We start from the raw sequence: 20,907 nt of genomic DNA on the forward strand, positions 1-20,907 counted from the left end.
GATTTGGTACAGAAAGATGTTCCAAGTCAGCTATTCTAGGCATTATACCTGATCAGGATATATAGCAAACTGTGTAATGAGCAGAACATGGAAGCTGCCAAACTGCAGAAATAAAGCAGTTTGACACCAGTTTAACTGTCATGACTCAATGCTATGGAATTCTGGGATTTGAAGTTTGGTGAGGAACCAGAGCTTTCTGATAGGGAAGGCTAAATATCTCACAATACTACAAATTCCAGAATTCTATCACATTGAGTTGTGGATTTTAAGTGGTGTCAAAATTTCTGCAAAAATCTTCAAGTTACCTTTCTGCAACAATCTTCAAACCAGAATGTAACTTTTCCAAACTAATTTGAGGAGTGTGTGTCATCCCACAGCCTGTGCCCATGTTCAATGCCACATACTGAGGAACAAGTTCAGAAGAAAGTTTTTATGTGTGCTTAACCGAATGCAAAAGTCCCGATGTATTCAGGATCTGTACTTTTACTCTTGTTCACACGCACACAGATGTCTCCTTCTGACATTTCCTATACACATGGGCAGGCCAAATGGACAAGGCTGATTTATGAAGGGACATCTAGGAGCACGGTAAGTGTTTGGAACCCCATACCTCATTAACAAATGGAGAACTCCTCTCCTATCCACCATAATCATGTCTGATTAAAGGCACGCAATATGGAAGAGATCAACATCACCTCATGTCTTTGTCACTGATCACTTCAATAACAGGACAAGGAACTTTTTTTCTGTTTAAATGGATCCTCTCCAACAGTGGCTCCAGCCACCCTACATTGCATTCCACGTGAGAATCTAAAAATGTCAGTACATCCCCTAAAAGGTAAAAATAAAAACAAATTATTTCCAGCAAGACAGGTGAGCTGGCATGACTCTGAAAGCCTTACTTGACGGCCTCTTATGGAGGATGGTGATAGAGAACTGGGGATAACAACAGCAGTGGTATTCTATCAGTGTACTGTTCTGAAGAGGGATCTGGGGGGAAAACCATACCTAGACAAGAATTTCACAGGGGGCAAAGCCTAAGACATCCACTAATATGCTTTTGCAGATGAAACAAGAAAGAACTGTAAAATACATTCATTCTAACAAATATCAACTGATCAGGTTATACATGCTTTTCAACCTGCTTCTTATACACAGTAATGAAGTAAGCCACTCTTTTTGCCATTTCACTAAAAAGTTGTATGCTGTGGCAATTTAAAGGCAGCTGTACAGTATTTCCCACATTAATGCCAATTCATAAGAATGCCTCCATAGCTTGCAACTCTGCAGAAGTTGAATTGTCAGTTTATTCAAGTCATCAAACACACATGACGATATGAATTAGCTGAGTTGGAAAATATTGTCATACAGTTTGTATCTTATTAATATAATTTTTCAAATATTGAATCATGCTGACATAATAAGATATTAATGTTAATATAAGGATAGCTAAGATATATCTACTGATGAGTGAACTTTCATCAACGTGAACTGGAGCAGTGTTGGAGTGGTAAACTGAATTATATGTGAACTGCAACTAGTATCTATGACTAAAATTTTTGAAAATATTTTCTGTTCACATGCAATTGGCACCATAAGCGACAGAAGGTATTTTAAGAGGATATAATGTTTAATTTGAATTGTGTCCATGCACTGCAAGGTACAAATTCAAATAGCAAACCAGGTACAGTGGGCCCTCCACATTTGTTGGGGTTAGAGGGACAGACCCCCATGAAAGTGGAAAAACCACAAATAATAAAAACACTGGTTTTTTTTTTAACCTGAGAGAATACCTCTCTATGAATCTTTAGGTCTTCCAGCGCAAGTTTGTGGTCAGCACCTGCCAGAGGTTGACTACAAAATTATGCTGGGCGACCAATAAAGGTCAGAGAAGCATTCTCTCTAAGAATCTCTAGATTTTCCAGTGCAACCTCTGGTGGACGTGGACCATAGAATCATGTTGGAGGACCTAGAGCTGTGATGGTGAACTTATGGCATGTGTGCCAGGGATGGCAAGTGATGCCATTTTCCCTGGCATACAGTGGGGAGAAGAGGAAGAAGAGGTGCGCACCTGTTCCTTCTCCTTCCAGACCCTCCCTGGCCTCCAGTTGCCTCTTTGGAGGCAGCTGAAGGCCAGGGACAGCTCAGGGAGTGGGGGAGGAGGAACAGGCATGTGCCTCTTCTTCCTCCTTCCTGACCCTTCCTGGCCTCCAGTTGCCTCTACGGAGGCAGTTGGAGGACAAGGATGGCATGGGGTGAAGAGGAGGAACAGGTACACGTCTGTTCCTCCTCTCCCCGACCCTCCCTCACCTTCAGCTGATTGTCCAGAGCCAGCTGAAGGCTGGGGATGTCATGGGGGACAAGGAGGAAGAGGTGGGAGCCTGCTCCTCCCCAACCCTCCCTGGCCTCCAGTTGCCTTTCCGGAGGCACTCGAAGGCCAGAGATGGCACGGGGGGAGGAGGAGGAAGAGCAACGCATCTTTTCCTCCTCTTTCCAGACCCTCCCCCACCTTCAGCTGCCTCTCCAGAAGCAGCTGAAGGTGGGGAACAGCACTGGGGGGGGGGGGAGGAAGAGGCACACGCCTGTTCCTCCTCCTTCCCAACCCTCCCCGGCTTCTCTCCAGAGACAGCTGACAGCCAAGGATGGTGCGGGGAGACGAGGAGGAAGAGCCACACCTCTTCCTTCACCAACCCTTCCCAGCTTCCAGTTGTATCTTCAGAGGCAGCTGAAGGCTGGGGACAGCACGGGGGGAGGAGGAGGAACAGGCGTGCACCTCTTCCTTCTCCTTCTAGACCCTCCCAGGCCTTCAACTGCCTCTGGAAAGACAACTGGAGGCCAGGGAGGGTTGGGAAGGAGAAGGCGCGCACCTGTTTGTCTTCTTTTCCCTGTGCCAACCCCTGTGCCGGAAGACTTTTTAGTTTGAGCACTCAGTCCCTAAAAGGTTCCCCATCACTGACCTAAAGATTCCTAGAGAGAATATCAAATTCATGAATAATCAAATCTGCAAAAGCCAAAGTCGCAAATGTGAAGGATAACTATATTTATGAATATAGGTAAGTAGGTATATTGGTGCATTGAGAGGGCAAGTCTCTGAGATACTTTAAATGGACTTTGTAAATGGCACTATATTGTTGTTGGTTTTGTTGTTGTTAAATATATGAATAACAGTAACAAAAAAACAAAAAACAAAACAAAAAAACAGTGGCAACAAGATAAAGGAGTGCTGGAGAAATGAACAATACAGTGAAATGGCACTATTTTACAGCTAGTTAGTTGCAACCTTTACTCTGGACTAAGTCCCACTGAACTCAATGGAACTTACTACTGGATATATTTATATACGATCACACTGTGAAGAGCCAGCATGCTGGAAAGCTACATCATGATGGCAGGGTTCCCCAGTGGCAACAAGGAGTTTCCTTGTCAGTGGGTGGGAAATCCACGCTGGTTTTTAATTGAAACTGGAAAGGAGTTTTCCAAGATGCTGAATCTATTTGCAGGACTGGGTTCAGGAGCTTGGACAGTTCCTACACAGTTCGGAGTGACTGGATTCACCAGCTCACTGACATGGAAGCCACCAGCCTTTGCATGGGGGCTCACTTCCATGAGACATTCTGTTTGACTTTTGCAGCTTTTACAGCATTTAAAATTACCGTATTTTCCGGCCTAGAAGACGACTTTTGAACCCCTTTATACACCGGAAAATACGGTACTTTCTTCTTTGTTGATTATTGGGAATTACTGTTTACCAAAACAATCAAAAGAAAGCTCAAATGAAATCACACACACCCCTCCAAAATATGTTGAAAAACCACGTAAAAAGGCTGTGGAGCTAAGTGAGTTGGTCCTGCTACTCAATCACATTCCTACTGGTCGTTTCTCCACTGGCTGTGCATTTGGAGATTATGATTGAAATTCACTTGGGAACATCTGCATGCACAGGTCACACTGTGCATGTGGGTCAAAAAGCCATCACTGTACAATGGGCATATTTTGCTGGCAGCAGTGAAAGCAGAGTCATGCAGACAGCATGTTCATCATGCATTGTCTTTGCAAGTAGTGCATTGCCCATTGTGATTGTGCATCCAATACTTTGTATTGCAATTGTGAATCCTATACATTGCTTTGTGATTGTGCATCCACTGCAGTTGTGGTTTGTGTAATGGCACTAGTCACTGTCATGTGTTGCACAATGTTTCTATTCTGCACAAGGGTTTCACAGTGCTACCATAGTACCGTATATTCCAGCGTATAAGACGACTGGGCGTATAAGACGACCCCCAACTTTACAACTTAAAATAGAGTGTTTGGGTTATACTCACCGTATAAGACTACCCCTCTCTTCCACGATAAGTCAGAAAGGAGCTGAAGGCACACAACAACAACAGCAGCAGCAGCGACAGAGGAGAAAAGGAGGAGAAGAGGAGGGAGACTCCACTACACTCTGAGGAAGGAGTGTGTTCCACGTTTGGAATAACAGCATACACAACATTATTTCACCCGCCTCAACAACTCCTCCCGCCCTTCCTCTTGGTGCATCTACACTTTAGAATTAATGCAGTTTGACACCACTTTAAGAGCTGCTGCTCCATCCTATTGGAATCCTAGGATTTGTAGTTTTATAAAGTCTTTTGCCTTCTCTGCCTAAAGAATGCAGGGGGCTGCTCCAAACTACAAATCCCAGGGATTCTGTATGGATGGAGCCGTGGCAGTTCAAGTGGCTCCTATTAGAATCAAAGCCCAGGAAGCTTTGTGCCAAATCAAAACGTGTTAGGCTGCAACTGCACTGCAAAAATAATCCAGTTTGACACCCCTCTAACTGACCTGGCTCAGTGCTAGGGAATCCTGGGAATTCTAGTTTTCTGAGACATTTAACCTTCTCTCTCAGCAAACTTTGGTGTGACAACAAACTACAATTCCCAGGATTTCATAGCACTGGACCATGGTAGTTAAAACGGTATGAAACTGGATTGTCTCTGGAGTGAAGATGCAGCCTGAGTTGGATCCAAGACACACTGCAGAAATAATCCAGTTTGAGACTGCTTTAACTGCCCTGGCTCAGTGCTAGGGAACCCTGGGAAGTGTAGTTTTGTGAGACATTGAGACTTCTCTATCAGAAAGAGCTATGGTGCCACAACAAACTACAATTCCCAGGATTCCCTAGCACTAAGCCAGGAGAGTTAAAGCGGACACAAACTGGATTATTTCTGCAGTGTGTTTTGGACCTTCGTTATTAAAAATGCCCAAGGTCCAATCCATACTGCAGAAATAATCCAGTTTGAGACTGCTTTAGCTGCCATGGCTCAGTGCTAGGGAACCCTGGGAATTGTAGTTTTTGAGAAAGCGCCCTGGTGCCACAATGAACTACAATTCCCATGCATCTGAGGAAGTACGCTTAAGTCTGGGAAAGTTGCCAACTTTTCTTTCAGTGAGTCTCAAAGGTGCTACAAGAACTATCTCTCTATCATCATCACCATTATTATCATTATTAAATCCAAATGCACCTGCAGAAGTGGACTTAAATTGGCTGATTATGCTGTAGACTCATTCTCTGGGGCTGGGATCTGGAAGTGTGGAGGCAATTCCCTTGAAAAACCAGGGAACCCTGGGAATTGTAGTTTGTGAGGGTGGGGGGGGAAACGACCACTGTCCTCAATCTGATTGGCTGTTAGTGTGACTCCATCCAAACAGGATTGGTTGCTCTGTAGCCAGCCTCGCTCTCAGAGTCAGGGCCCCCGGGAAAAGGAGGACAGGAGAGGGAGGGGAGGGAGCAAGGAAGGAAGGAAGGAAGAGAAGAAAAGGAAGAAAAAGGGAAGGAAGGAAGGAGAGAAGGAAGGAGGGGGAGGGAAGGAGGGAAGGAAGGAAGGGGAAAAAGCAAAGGAGGGAAGGAACGGAGGAGGACGCTTCTTTGCCTTTGGGAGAAGGCTTTCCTGCCGAGGGCTCTCTTTAGGACCCAGCGGCTATCCGGCGTACAAGATGGCCCCCGACTTTGGGGAAGATTTTCCTAGGCTAAAAAGTCGTCTTGTACGCCGGAAAATACGGTATACATCTCCATGTAGGCATTTATGGTATGCTAAGGGAATGTTGGACTGAGGCTTATGACCAGGGTTACTCAGCTTACTGATGTAACACTGATAAAATTATTCCATATGAGGGAGAAATGTGAGCAGCTGAAGATCCTATTGTGATGGGAGAATTTCCAGTAGATATACTTGTATGCACTACTACCCTTTCCTTCTCTCTCAGAACACATACTTTATGGGAGACACAGCTAGTGTGTGTAACTGCAATTAACTGTTACTCAGTAGTTTCACTGAACTAAGCTTGTATTTTTTGCACACTGGACAGGCAATAAGTTCTCTTGAGAGCAATGGCATTCTCTTTTCAGGAAACTTGCCACAACAATGCCTGTGATTTATTTCCATTTATACCAATTCAGTTTAGATGAACCGTATTTTTACTAAATGCTCCCATGACTTTGAGTCTTTTGAAAGTAATAAAGGGGGCAGCAAATAATCAATTAATTACACTCTGACAATGAGACATAACTCTGCTTACCTTTAGCAATCTCTGCTCCAGCCAGTCTTGCTCGTATTAATCCATGCCGTTCTTTGAGATGAAGGATACGGACTTTGGGGAACTGTGCCATGTAGCTGTCTAATTTGTCCTTGAGGTATGCTGGATCAGAATTGAGGAGAAGCAAGTAAATGGACCACAAATTGTCAGTTTCAAAACTCATTAATGAGGGAGTCAGGGAATTAGTAGAACTCAGCCAATGTGCTGCTGACTGTTTAGACTGCTAGGAAATGGCAATAGGCCACCTTCTTCTGATGGCTATGACAACAACAGTGGCATACCTAGTATATTTGACACCCGGTGCAGATAATTTTTAATACCTCTCCTCTCTTAAACACCCTTTTCTGTGTCTGACAATGCTGCTGGCTGGAAAGGAAAGGCAGGTGTTTCTCTTTACCAGCCAGCCAGCAAAGCTGCCAGACCTGGAAAGCACCCCAATCCCACCTACCACCCTGTAACCTTTTCTGGGTGTGGCTGAGCTGCTGGGCAAGCAGGAGAGGGAGGAGACTCTCTTCCCGCATGGTCAGCAGAGCCTGGTGTGGTCCACACTAACAGCATTCCCCCCAGTGATGCCACTGGACAACAGGTGAGTTATTTTCAATAGGATCATAAAGTACTACTCGACTGCTACACTATCCTTATTACATTGCTGTTATCTACTACTGGCTGTTGACAAATTGGCTCTGGTAAAATGTTGACAGATTAAATAGTCAGTGAGGTAGACAGATTTGTTTTTGTTTTTAAATAGCCCTCTCTATTCACATCAGTTGCCATCTTGTCTTCTTTTAATAATTCTACATAAAATTATTGTAAGTCCCTGTCTAAGTAAGTCTAAGATGCAACCTATCTCTCAAACATCATCACCATAACAGCTTCTGCAGAGCCAGAGGTCGTTGGTGGATTCTATATAAAAGAAACCACCAAAGAATCCTATAACATTTTTCAGAGTACAATCTGAAAACAAAATATATTTTTTGTTTTGAAGCCTACTTCATGGCAAACACTGACCTACCTTTTGTGCTAAAATCATCAACCAAAATGATCTCTTTAATAAATTGAGGAGGTGAGCGGTTGAGGACACTGTGAACAGAGCGGAGGAGAGTGGACCAGACTTCATCCACAAAACACATAATAATGCTGGTGGTGGGAAGGTCATTGTGGACCAGGAGATCTGAACATCTACAGTGACAGAAAAAAAAGAGCATTAACACAACAGATATAATGCCTACAAGCACATAAGAAACCCAGGGACTTTATTTTGTAACTTGCCATAAAGTATAAAATTAATTCTGTCTTTAACTGAGAGAATTGGAGAGTACATAAGGGAACAAATAGCAGGACTGGTCTACAATATTTTGATGCCTGAAGTGGAGGATATGGTATCTCATTTCAACACTGGCTACCAGCAACTTCACACTGCATCAGCAGGCAGTGAACAGGTCAGGTGGACAGGCCCAAAGGGATAGCTGTGCACTTTGACACTTCAATACTGCTCTCTGAACCCCAGTAGCCACTGCCTCAGACACTTGGTTCATTCTGCCTAATGGCAGGGTTGGCCCCCATCAAACAGAATTAATACAAATACAGTATGCATTATCACCAAAGCCAAAATATCAGTAATTAAAAAACATTAAGGAGTATGAACTCACATTAAGGAACTATGAAATTTGAGCAATCTAAGGAGAATGTGGTAGTTTCAGGAGAATTAATACAAAAAAAAATAGAAAGAAAGAAAGAAAGAAAGAAAGAAAGAAAGAAGGAGGAGGAGGATTGGGGTTGAGATTATGATTTGGTCCCATGATGCAAAGATTAAAGGGCAGCATTTGGAACAGTGTGCTCTATTGGGAATAAAATTTCACAAGCAGTCTTAGAAACATAAAGTTGGCTTCATGGGCTATTGAGTCCAACACCTTGTTCAATGCAGGATCTCCAGCTAAACCTGTGAGTCCATATCAAAGAAGCAACACTGGTACCTGACATTCTTCAGCAGCAGCACACATGTAAGATGGAGAGCTTTTCTAAGTCCTATGCTACAACTGGGACTCTCAGCAGATCCACTGCCAGCCCTTGAAGTGTTCCTCCTGCCCCAGGCTCTGAACTAGCTCTGGCTAGGGCTTCTATAACAAGACAGCTCTTGAGACAGCCACTCCACTGCTTGTCTTGCTCCAAATGGCACAAGGAACTCAGTGGCATGCATCCAACATCTCTCTCCCCTTCTTTGGCTCCTGGCCTTTTGGTAAATCAGTACTGCACAAAAGCCACACACATACAAACACCATTGTGCTGTGCCAGAAAGCCTGGATGCCAGATGGGAATGGGTAGATATGGGTGCTTAGGCTTGATAGTCATCATATACAAATTTTAAATTTCCTCTTCTTCCAGCTGTCCTAAGATTTGTCCTTTCTGCTTGGAAATCTTGGAAACAGGGCAGTTCCTTGAGATTTTATCAAGTAACATGGGATTTAGCAATCCTAATTCCCTAACCCTGACCATATTGGGTAGAGCTGATGGGAAATGGAGTTTAGCAACACCCCAACCTTATCCAGGAGCCTTGTGGAAAATTAAGAAGTGAATTAGACAAATCTCAAGCAATCAGGGCTCCTGGAAGCACTGCAGTCAGATTAGACTCAGTAAACTCATTTGGCAGAAGGGCCTAGCATGGGATGTCTTGCCCCAAGCCCTCTCAAACCTAGAGTGAGCCCTGGAGAAGGACTGGTTTCAGTCCCTGGGCAAAAATGAAAACAAACAGGGAAAAGTCTTCTCTTTAACTGAGAAGATCCCTGTAAAACATACAGACCTTGTGCTGGAATTGTAGTCTCTTACAACTCATGCAGTCTTGTTGCTGGCAAAGAACAGTCCCAAGCCAGCAGTAAAAATAAAAATAAACATCCAGGCTACAGCTTGTAATACTGTTAGCCAGTTTCTGGGTTTAAAACAGCATCCACCTCCTCAGAACAACCCGGGTGGCCAACATAATATAGAAGCACCAAAACCCTCAAATTGTTTTTCCAGAGGCATAAAAATGGCAATAGCAATGTGCTGTAATAAACTGGAACTGTTTGGGGGAAGTTCTAAGCATGGGTAGCTGGTGATTTCCATCTCATAGTTGCAGTGAATCCACTCTAGGCCCAAACCTTAGAGGAGTGGTCCAAAGGGCAGCACCTATTAACTCCTTTGAGGTTTGGACAAAAACAATGAATAGGTTCATCGCTCCACTGACATAGGACCCAAGAACCACATCTACGTGTAAGCAGGATGACCATGAGGCTTTTGCTAAGAAGATCTGAGTTCAGTTCCCCCTGTAACTAAAAGCCCACTGGGCCAATTGTTTGGGAACTAATCTTCATCACAGTGTTGTAGGGAAGAAAGGGCAATAAATGTCATATAGGCCTCCCTGAGTTCCATGAAAGTGGAACAGCAGACACATGGCAATGATAGTAACATTGAAAACAACTACAGTATTTATTTATTTATTTATGGTATTTATACCCCGCCCTTTAGCCCTAATGGCTATCAGAGCGGCTTACAATTATTATTTTTAATTAGACGTTTCCCTGCCCTCAGGCTTACAATCTAAAAGACACGATACAAAAGGAGAAGGGAATGGTGCTGGGGTAGGGGATGAGGTCCAGTGATTCTTCTCTCCCTCTGAGGCCTGGACCAAGGCAGATGGACTGGAGGGAGGGCTCTTCTTCAGGTATTACTGTGGTATCAGTATTGAAGACCTTTTAAACTTCTGTCACACACAAGACTTTTTGACAGAATTAACTCACATTGCCAGTGCTAGTTGTCACCACCTGAATTGGAAGCCCCATCTTTATTTATAAGTTATGTCCCATCTGATTATCAGTGACAGACAAGCATCTCCTCCTTGTGTATGGGTATGTGCCTTCAAGTCACCTTACAAACATTTAGAAGGTCTAATGAATACAAGCCAGCCCATGTTAAGATCAGCAGGGTAGGGATTTCTCTCAATTCCACCACCTTCCCAGGCATGGTTGGTGAGGACTTGGGAGAGAGCCTTCTCTTTGGCCTTCTTAGACTAGTACTTCTTTCCACATGAACTCAGATTGGCCCCCTCCTGCTCTTTTTTTCACTGGCAGCTGAAACATACTTATTTAGGCAGGTTTTTGACATGTGTAAATCTACAGCACTATTATTATTATTATTATTAACCTTTATTTATGAAGCGTTGAATAAAGTATAATAATAATAATAATAATAATAATAATAATAATATGTAGTGTGTATGTGTTTAATGCTTTAATATTTTTAAATTTTTATTGAAATGGTTTTAACTGTGTTGTGTTTTTAGCTGTTATGTTTAAATACTAGTTTTATGTAACTTTTTTAATTTTTGTAATTAATGTTTTGGTTGTATCCTTTTAAAATTATTGCAAGCCTCTCTGGATCCCATTTTTGAAGTAAGGAGGGATATAAATCTGATAAATATATAAATGTTACGATGATAGGCTACTGGAACTTAGTCTGCTGCCTAGGCAGTACCAAGGGTCTAATGGACATATCATCAACTCATTGCTACCATAACCATTGCTGGGCAAATTTTGATGGAAAAGGGGAAAGGCCAAATTGCAGCACAGAAACAAGCCAACCATGAAATGGGCCTGAACTCTGGGGTGGTCGGAACTCATTTTTATTTTTTGTATTGAACTTTGAGGGTAGAAGGCAAATGCTTGAACTCATCTATCCAAACATTCTGTTACAAATTTAGAAATTACAACTAGGAGTTGAAAATGGACACTGGAATTTCCTTAGAAGAGAATACAATGACACTTTAGTAATGGAAACTGTTTTGGTTTGGAAGCACACAGACACACACACTCCTGATCGTATTCCAGATGGGAAGAAAAGCTGGATTTCTAGTGCACTCTAGCGGCTGAGGTCAGAAGTATGAAATCATCACAGTGTTGTAGGAAAGAATGAAGTAGTCATTAAGAACTACAAGGCAAGGAGAGTTAAAACAGTTTAAAAATAACAGTCTGGTGAATGAAGACAAATTACTAGAACATCTGTTTAAAATCAACAAACCTTTGGTCAAAAACATACTGCAGAAATAATCCAGTTTTAGAATGCTTATCTGCCCTCGCTCAGTGCTAGGGAATCCTGGGAATTGTAGTTCATTGTGTCTGAAATTGTTACATTTGTATCAACAAATTCATAAGTAACAGAATGTTGGGCATATCTACACTGTACATACTACATTTCTACACACTATTGTACACATTGTATTTTGAGTAGTGAGATACCAAGAGAGAAATCAGAATCATAGGGTTGGAAGAGACCACAAGGGCCATGAAGGAAGACACAATCAAAGCACTCCGACACATGGCTATTCAGCCTCTACTTAAAAACCTCCAAAGAGGGACACTCTACCACAGTCCAAGGCAGCATATTCCACTGTTGAACAGCCCTTACTGTCAGGAAGTTCCTCCTAATGTTGAGATGGAATCTATTTTCCTGTAGCTTGAATCCATTGCTCCAGGTCCTAGCCTCTGGAGCAGCAGAAAACAAGCCTGTTCCATCCTCAAAATGACATCCCTTCAAAAATTTAAACATGGGCTATCACATCATCTCTTAACCTTCTCTTCTGCAGGCTAAACATACCCAGCTCACTAATCTGCTTCTCCTAAGGCACTGATCCCAGACCTTTCACCATGTTGGATATGCTTCAGCTTGTCAACATCCCCCTTGAATTATGGTGCCCAGAACTGGACACAGTATTCCAAGTGAGATCTGAGCAAAGCCAAATAGAGTGGTACTATTATTTCCCTCTATCTAGACATTATACTCCTGTTGATACAGCTTAGAATTCATTGGCTTTCTTAGCTGTCACATCAGATGTCCGACTCATGCTCAGCCCATGATCCACTAAGGGCCAGAATAGATGCCGCCCCTGAAAGAGCCGGGTGGGTGCTAGGCAACCGCACACCGTGGCCTCAATCCAGCAGGCTTCCAGCCCAAATAGGAGTGGAAAAAGTACTCTCCTATTTGAGGTAAAAAAAAAAGCCTCCCCTTCACCTCTAGAGCTGGCTTTTTGCCGGCTCTGGGTAAGTGGCGTCTGAACGCCATGCCCCCAAGTCACCCAAATGCTAGCCAGCATATAATCGCTGGCACGGCTTCTGGGCAACTCAGGAGCATGCCATGTCTAAATGCCACACCCCCTAGCCAGGTAGAAGCCGGCTTTACTGGGCTGCCTGTTTCAGCCCTAAGACTCCTAGATCCCTTTCACATGTACTGTTGCCAATAGTATCCCCATCCTATATCTGTGCATTTAATTTTTTTCTGCCCCACCTTACATTGCTCCATGCTGAAATTGATTTTGTTAGTTCTGACACAGTTTTCTAATCTGTTAAGGTCATTTTGAATTCTGATCCTGTCCTTTAGGGTATTAGCAACCTCTCCCAGTTTGGTGTCATCTGCAAATTTGATAAGCAGGCCCTCTATTCCTTCTTTCAAATTACTGATAAAGAAATTGAATAGCACAGGACCAAGGACAGAACTTTGTGGCACCCTACTAATTACTTCTTTCCAGGATGAAGGAGAGTCATTGCTGAGCACCCTTTGGGTTCAACTGGTCAACCAACTACAAATCCAACTAACAGCATCACTGTCTAGCCCACATTTTACTAGCTTGTTTGGAAGAATATCATGGGAAACCTTGTGTGTAGATGCTTGTGAAGAAGGTGCCGTTGAACAGAAACATTGGCTGTGCATTCCTAAAGCCAGTCCTTCTCAGGTGTGTTTACTCTCTGGGAATAAACATATGGGAAGCAGGCAAACTGTAGAACATATCTATGTGCATTCATAGCAGGGGCAGGAGAGACAGCTTGATTTTGAATCCCACCTGTGGTACACTGAACGTATGCCTCCCTGACCAGAATTACATATTCACATCTACCTGGGGTGCCAGGGATTGCTTGCACCTGGGATTCTCTGCATGCAAAGTACTGTATGTGCAGTACTGCAGAACAATGCCGCCCACAAGCCCCTGACAATATGGACAGAAGCATTCTTCAGTGGCTCAGAGACTCTAAAGAGATTCTAAGAAATGCAGCAAACAAGGACAGAGTCTCCTGCTGAGGCGTTGTTTCCCACCCAGCATTCATTGTCCACAGAATGAATTTTAAAAAAAGACAAAAGAATAAAAGTGATCAATTTGAGTATGGCCATGGGATCTAGTTTCCTTACTACAGGATCTCCACACACCATTTTACTCATCAAAGAGCCCAAAGAGGTAAAGTAAAGCCGCACCAAAGAACAAACTGGCCTGTATCACAAGAAGAGTCTGTTACATGGCTAGATGAAAGTGTTTCTTTTTTACACGTTTGCTAGAAGTGGATTTGTTTTGAGGTAGAGTATCTTTTGGCAGCTTGGTAGTGCTGGGAGATACTTCAGAATTATTTTTCTGTCATTTTATCAAAATAAAAGCCTTTGCTTGACAATCTCATTGACAGTCTGTAAAGCAACAAGGTTTGAATGTAACCCACCAAGTTTATCAAGACAGAACAGCAGAAAATCTGCAGATCTAAGGTGGAGATAATAATTTCTCCCATTCCAGTGAATTTGTCATTTGATGTCACAGCAGTAACAAAAAAAGAAGAGGCAAAGGGCTGGGTCAAGCCTGACTCTTCCCTGCATGAACAAAAGCCAAAGGAAAAGCATTTTTCTCAATTTCTATTTGCAATTCAACTATGGGTTTGATGTGTGCCTTAAGGGGACTTTTACTCTCTATGGACTAATATCTTTAAGTGGATCTTCAGAGGGCCAGACCATCTTACACCAAAGAACCCCTCACAGAGCCAGTCAATTCTCTTGACTGTTTTATGTGGTTGTTGACCTCTGCACACACACATACTTTCCTTAAAACCCCTTTTTGCTCTGTGATATTTTGTTTGGGGAAGTGGCTGAAATTCCAAGCAGCCTTATATGGAGAAGACTAAAGGCTCACATGCAGTGTACTAGTTTCATAGGTATGAAGTCTCACATTCAGTCCCTGGCATTTCTTGTTAAAACAGATCAGTTAGCAGGAGATGGGAAGGCCTTCTGCCTGAGACCCTGAAGAACTGCACGGACAGTCAGAGTAGATAATACTGGCCTAGAAGGTCCAATTATCTGACCAGGTAAAAAAGAAATTTCCTATGTTCATGTTATTCATTTAATGATTCTGCATTGCATCACGACTTTTAGGTTGCAGCCCTAAACTCATCATAACCAAGGGACAAATCTACCCTATCAAAGCTAATGGGACTTCCAAATAATTGTGCAGAGATTTGCTCTGTTAGTCATTCAATCAAAAATGGCTGGAAGTGGCTTCTATGGTCTGAGACCAATTGTTGGAACTGATAGCTTTGTGACAGAAATAGTGAAGGAGCAACTGGTCAAAAGGGGGATAATGGTTGTTCCAGAGTTATTCAGCTTCCACTTCATTGTCTGCTTCTTGCATGAAATGGCTACCATGCACAGTACCATACTGTTTTGCATGGCTCTTGAAAAACCAACTTTCAGGTGTGTAAGTCAACTGATTTTGTCCATGGAGCAGGGGAGCTGGTGGCTTCCATGTCAGTGGGATAGTGAATTTACTGTAGGCTTTAATTTGAGTTTTAAAGGAACTATCCAAGATGCTGAACACACTTGAGGGATTACAGCATTTGCGATAATTCCTTTAACATCTGGACTAAAACCTGAAATGTTTGCAGTAGAGGCTGCCTCACACAAATAGTTGACAGCTACCCTGTCATTAAGTGTAAAGCATCTGTAGTACACCAGCACCTACCGACATTGTCTTCATGACACAGTAAAGCAACATTCTTTAAACTTAAATGCTCACAAATGTAATTTTTAAAAAAGAAAGAAAAGAGGAGAATATCCTAGGATTTTTTTTAAAAAAAAATAACTGAGATAGCTGTACTATTTTGCTGCCTATTCATTGCGGAAGGGAATAATTTCAGATCGTGAAATGCCTTCATGCTTCCTTGTCAGCCCATCAAGAGCAAACAACTGGTTTGCTGATGTGGACAACAATTAAGGGTGAGGCCTCCACGTCAGTGACTGTATGTTTGCTTGTGGTCAGTATATCGACCTTTCCCAGTTGGCAGAGACACACTTTAAAAGCCCTTGCTTTGCATAAGCGGCTGTTGCTATCGAAGCAAGATTCTGTTAGCAGGAATGTTGTTTCTCAAAAGGCTAACAGTATTTTTTTAAAGCTAAGCAGAAAGGAAATCCTTTTGCTCCACATTGAAGGCTACTGAAGCAGTCTCTTCATCACCCAATCAACTCAAATGTTTCATTAATTTTTCAGTAGTAATGTGGGCTGTACAATCTGGTGGGCATGTCTGCACAGTTTATTTATGTATTCTGATGTCTGAATTAAGACTAATACTAACTAATACAAGAGAGGGCATTATCTTCAACAACACTGTTACCCAGTAGTCCACCAAGCTTTCTCTCAACAAGTGCCTGCCTATAACACACAATGAACAACCATGGCTATAGGACATATATAGGAAGTAGGTGTCATCCTGTGTGGCTACAAAGCCAAGCATCTTGTAGAAATTTTACTCTTGCTTTTACTCTGAACTTCAAAGGAGCTATCTGAGGTACTGACCCCTCCCTCCAAATCAATTTCATCAGAAACATTGGATAACTACTCTACTTTAAAGTTTGGACTCAAATCTAGTGGTTTCATTGCCCCAGTAATATTGGAACCACTAATCCAGTAAATAGAGGAAATGCTGTTTAGGAATTAATTATTATATATGTGGGTGTTTGTTCTATAAATTAAAGCAGAATTGTAAGCAAACATAACAGTGTTACTAAGGAGATTCTGTGAAATAATGATATTTAGGGAGACAGGTCTTTGTGCGCTGTAAGTACACATTTAGCATGATAAATCTGTAAAGGCCAGATGTTAGGGTTAAGAAATCATGTGTATAAATTAACATGTTAGATTAATACATAGGGGGCTATGTTGATTGAGGCCTAGGACTAAAATGTGAGCTGTAGTCTGAGATAACAGAGGCTGCATCTGCAGAGCAGAAAGAGCGCAATTTGACACTGCTTTAAGTGCCATGACTCCATGCTATGGAATTCTGGGATGTGTAGTTTTGTGAGATATTTAGCCTTCTCTGTCAGAGAGCTCCGGTGCCATAACAAACTACAGATTCCAGGATTCCGAAGCATTGATCCATGGCAATTAAAGCAGTGTCAAACTGCATTATTTCTGCAGTGCAGATACAGCCAGAGTCATTCTGTGATCAAAGTAAAATTGTGAATGGAGTCAAGTTTTACATCCAGCATGTGGAAAGCATCCAGCCAGATTCTTGTGGCATTCCCTTAAAATAATGGGTAAGATTCTAAGATTGTTATCATTTCTACTGCTACTCCAGAACACTGGCGGCTAACTCTGGTCACAGAAAGAAAATCCGTTTGATCGAGAGAGACCTCACACCAGCCCAAGTCTGCACTGTGCAATGCAAGAAAACAGATCTTACCCAATGGGCCTTGTGTCATCAATGGCTCGGTCTACAGGGATTAGGTCACTCAGATAGACATTGAAATTCCCCTCGTTCCACCTTCGTTTGGCCTCTTCTTGCTTCTCACCTGGGACCTCAGCAGGACGCCCAAACTGCCCTGGTGCATTGGGGTCCCGCGGACCAAGCGTCCTATCAATGCTTAACACCTTGTGCAGCCTAGTATTTTCTTGGAAATGGATCACACTGTCACTGTGATTGATTTTCTTTAATTGGTCCTTGTCGACTAAACTCACCCTTTTAGTGCCCTCTCGCTCTTTCCCTTTAGTCAAAAGGGCTTTTGTAGTCGCTGCCATGGTAAGACCAGCTACTCTGGTTCCATTATTAATGGCTTTGGGGTGATCTCTGCTCTTGTTACCAACTGGCCATACATTTTTTTCCACCCCTCTGTTTCCTTTGGCATCACTGGCGTGAAGTGTCGGAAAGACCACCCGTGCCTCCTCCTTGCTTATGAGGACCACTGGGTTCCCGGGCAGGATCTCCTTGGCACGGGCCACTCTTGTATCATCTTCTCGGTGCCCCTTTCCCAGAGGTGTCCCCTTCCTCGCTCCTCCTTTCTCCTCTGCCGCCTTGGAAGCCGCCACTTGGGTGGTGGGCAAACCCAAGCGTTGTGTCCCACCATGGAAACTACCCACGCTTCCCAGAACCCGAGTCCTGTTTCCTGGAAACTTGGTCACGCTTGGCAGAGGAGGGCCACCCTCCAGTTGACGGGGTCTGCTTCTGGGGGGCAGCTCCAAAGCGTCTTTCTCTCTTAACTCTTTTCTGCCCTGGGGCCCTTTGGCGAATGACCTCTGCCCTTTGGGGGCCATTTTGGTCTCGATGGTCACCACAGCCTGGGCCACTGTGGCAGGGGGCCACCCTCTCTCAGGGTCGGAGGGGGGCGCCTTTGGTTGTTGAGGCCTGGTGGCATCTTTGGCCACCTCCATCTTTCTTAGGGGTCTGGAGTGGCCCACTGGGACTGGGCTAGTCCTGGGCACCCCGGCCACAGGTTGGGGGGCCTCTCTCTGGGACCCCTTCCCCAAGTCTCCTCCATTTTCCTCCTCTTCCCCTTGCCCAAACCCCCTCCAAAGAGGCCTCTGGGAGCCTGGGGCCCTCTCCTTCCTAGCCCTGGCCTCTTCTGCCTTCAGGGCCTGGAGGTCGCTGCTGAAGGAGAGCCGGAGGGCTGCCATGTCAAAGAGCACCCAGAGGACCGAGGCGGCGAAGATGAGCGCCAAGGCGCGCCCGCTGCCTCGGAAGAGCCTCCGGAGTTTGTGGGGCATCTTGAGGGGAAGGAAGAGGGAAAAGTTTGGCGCCCTTTTCCCCTGCCCCAACTGCGCCCTCCTCAGCTAAAGCGGAGGGAAGGGGCACCCAGGCAGGCACAGCCTTGCGGGGCGGCTGCATGGGGCCCTGGGCTTGGAAGGCCCCCTTCCCTCCTCCGCCTGTTGCTCCCCTTCTGCTTGCGTGGCAGCAGGAGGGGGGTGGCAAGGAGGCCTGGCATGGCCTCCCCAGGAGCCCTGCTGCTGCTGCTGCTGCTGCTGCTGAGGGAACTTTCCTTCTCTCTCTCTCTTCCTCTTCCTCCTCCTCCTCCTCTTTCTTCCACCTTCTCTCCTTCCAAGCCGCAAAAAGGACTGGGTTGGAGGAGAGGCGGCCTCCCCCTTCCTTCTTTCCTTCCCTCTGCCTCCTTTGTAACCCAACACTTCCTCCACCTCAGAAGAGAGAGAGAGAGAGACTGTTGCAAAGGCCTGGGCAGAACTTTCTTTCCCCTCCCTCCCTCTCTCTCTCTCTCTCTCTCTCGGAAGGTGGCTGCTCAGGGGCACCTTCTCTCTGTTAGGCCAGAGGGGTTTTTTTTTGGGGGGGGGGGAATAAAATAAAAGTGAGAGAAGGTTAGAGGAAGGGTAAGGATGGTATTAAGAGGGAAGGATGGAGAGTTGGGTGGATGGAGAGAAAGAAGGAAGAGAATGGGATTCAGGGTGAAAAGAGGGGGATGGGAGGAATTGAAGAGAAGAAGGGTATAAAGTGGAAGGATACAGGGAGAATGTGAGACACTGAAAGAACACAGGTGGGAGTGATAAGATAAGAAACACAGGTGAATGTTAACAGTGTGTGTGTTTGGTAAGTCAGTAAGTATGCTCATCCCTCCATATTTGAAGATTTGATTATTCACGGATTTGATTCATATGTTCTCTCTCAGAATGACTATCTCCTCCGGCACAACTTTAAATGTTAGAGATTCCTAGAGAGAATACTATACTAGGCCTTTGTAGCTCCTCCAGGGCAGCTCAGTGGTCAGTGTCTCTTGGGCGTTGACCACAGAGTTGCCCTGGAGTTGGACCGAGAGATTCCTAGAGAGGTGTTCTCTCGGGTAAAAACATAGTGCTTTTGTTATTTGCAGTTTTTCCATATTCACCAGGGGCCTTGTGCCCCTAACCCTAGCGAATATGGAGGGACAGGTGTATATACGTTTCTGTATTGTTGTGTTGATATGATGGTATGTATTTTTTTTTAAAAAAATCAGTGTGTTTGTGTATGTTTAATAAAAATATTTTTTAAAAAATTAATAAAATAGACTTTGGCGATGTTTTATCCATCCCCTCAAGGTCAGTTTTATGCACCGACTCCTGCTTTGTGGCTGGCCTTGTTGCCCTCCTAAAGGCATTCCCTTCGCCAAGCCTTTCTCAGAAAGGATGCCCTGGTGGTGTCAGGTTTTGGTTTTGTTTTGACTTTGAGAATCAGAGGCACACCCAGGATTATGTTTTTTAACTTTTCTGTGTTTAAATGTTAACCTTCATGTGTTTTTAATTAGGTTATTTTCATTGTTTGGAAACGTGTGTCTTATAGTGTGAGCTGCCTTGGGTCCCTTTTTTGGGAGAAAGGCAGGATAGAAATAAAATATAATAAAATAAATAATAAGGGCAATAATGCCCAAAAATCCAAGCAAAAAATTTGGGAAAGCCTTTATTCAGGTGACACAAAAATCAGGAAGAGCAGAGATACTTGAGACGGCAAAGGAGGACAAGGCACTGCAAAATGGTGGCTGTGCAAGAAACATGGAGGACTTGCCCAAATCAAAGATAAAACACTCATAAAAATATAAAGTCCTGCTTAGTCATGCTCAGCATGGGGGGCATTTTTGAAATTTCTCCTGGACAGAAGGTTGAAATGTAGGAAAAGGAGGGCCCCTGGTCACCCTGCACAAAATACACAATGCAAGCTCTCTATCTATCTATCTATCTATCTATCTATCTATCTATGGCATGAAAGGTTTGCCATTCCCAGATTCCATATACAAAGGCCCACTGGAGTGGCTATTGGCTCTAAGGGGCTTATTGCATGGGGGCATCTCCTGCTGTAATTCTGTGGCATGCAAACATCAGCATGGCATTCCTACTTCCCACAGTGTTGGTCCTGATCTGGAATCCAAGGGCTTGTTAGTGCCCAAATAGTATAGTTTGCATTCCCTCACTCCCCTCTGCTCTATTCTCAGAGAAAGTAATGTGGCTGCTTATAAGGGGAGGCCAGAGGGAAAGCTTTGGGAAGCTGTGGGAAGAGCTGGAGGACAGGAGGAAGAGGGAGGAGGGAAGAAAGAAGGAAGGTGTGTGTGTGTGTGTGTATGAGAGAGAGACAGACAGTGTGTGTGTATATGCATGAGAGAGAGAGAGACAAACATTGTAGTGACAGAAGAAGACTCTCGAAAGGAACTGGATTCCATAACACAATATGCAGGAAAGTGTTATTACACTGCACCTGCAACAGCAGTGCTAAAAAAAGTCATTAATGGATATTTCATGTGAGTAAAAGCACT

At 43.9% G+C, this 20,907-nt stretch overlaps 1 protein-coding gene across 2 annotated transcripts in view; it reads right to left on the minus strand.

Moving 5' to 3' along the window:
* Nucleotides 1-18,773, minus strand: part of GALNT5 (polypeptide N-acetylgalactosaminyltransferase 5) — a 53,216-nt gene extending 34,443 nt beyond the window's left edge. For both annotated transcript variants that reach the window (XM_042446337.1, XM_042446338.1), the window contains exons 1-4: nt 17,088-18,773; nt 7,589-7,755; nt 6,559-6,678; nt 696-831 (exon numbers count right to left, since the gene is read on the minus strand). In XM_042446337.1, coding sequence (XP_042302271.1) covers nt 696-831; nt 6,559-6,678; nt 7,589-7,755; nt 17,088-18,385 — 1,721 coding nt within the window. In that variant the 5' untranslated portion in view covers nt 18,386-18,773. The remainder of the gene's footprint in view (nt 1-695; nt 832-6,558; nt 6,679-7,588; nt 7,756-17,087) is intronic.
* Nucleotides 18,774-20,907: the final 2,134 nt, after the last annotated feature.

The sequence above is a fragment of the Sceloporus undulatus genome, chromosome 1 (genome assembly GCF_019175285.1).
Source record: "Sceloporus undulatus isolate JIND9_A2432 ecotype Alabama chromosome 1, SceUnd_v1.1, whole genome shotgun sequence".
NCBI lineage: Eukaryota > Metazoa > Chordata > Lepidosauria > Squamata > Phrynosomatidae > Sceloporus > Sceloporus undulatus.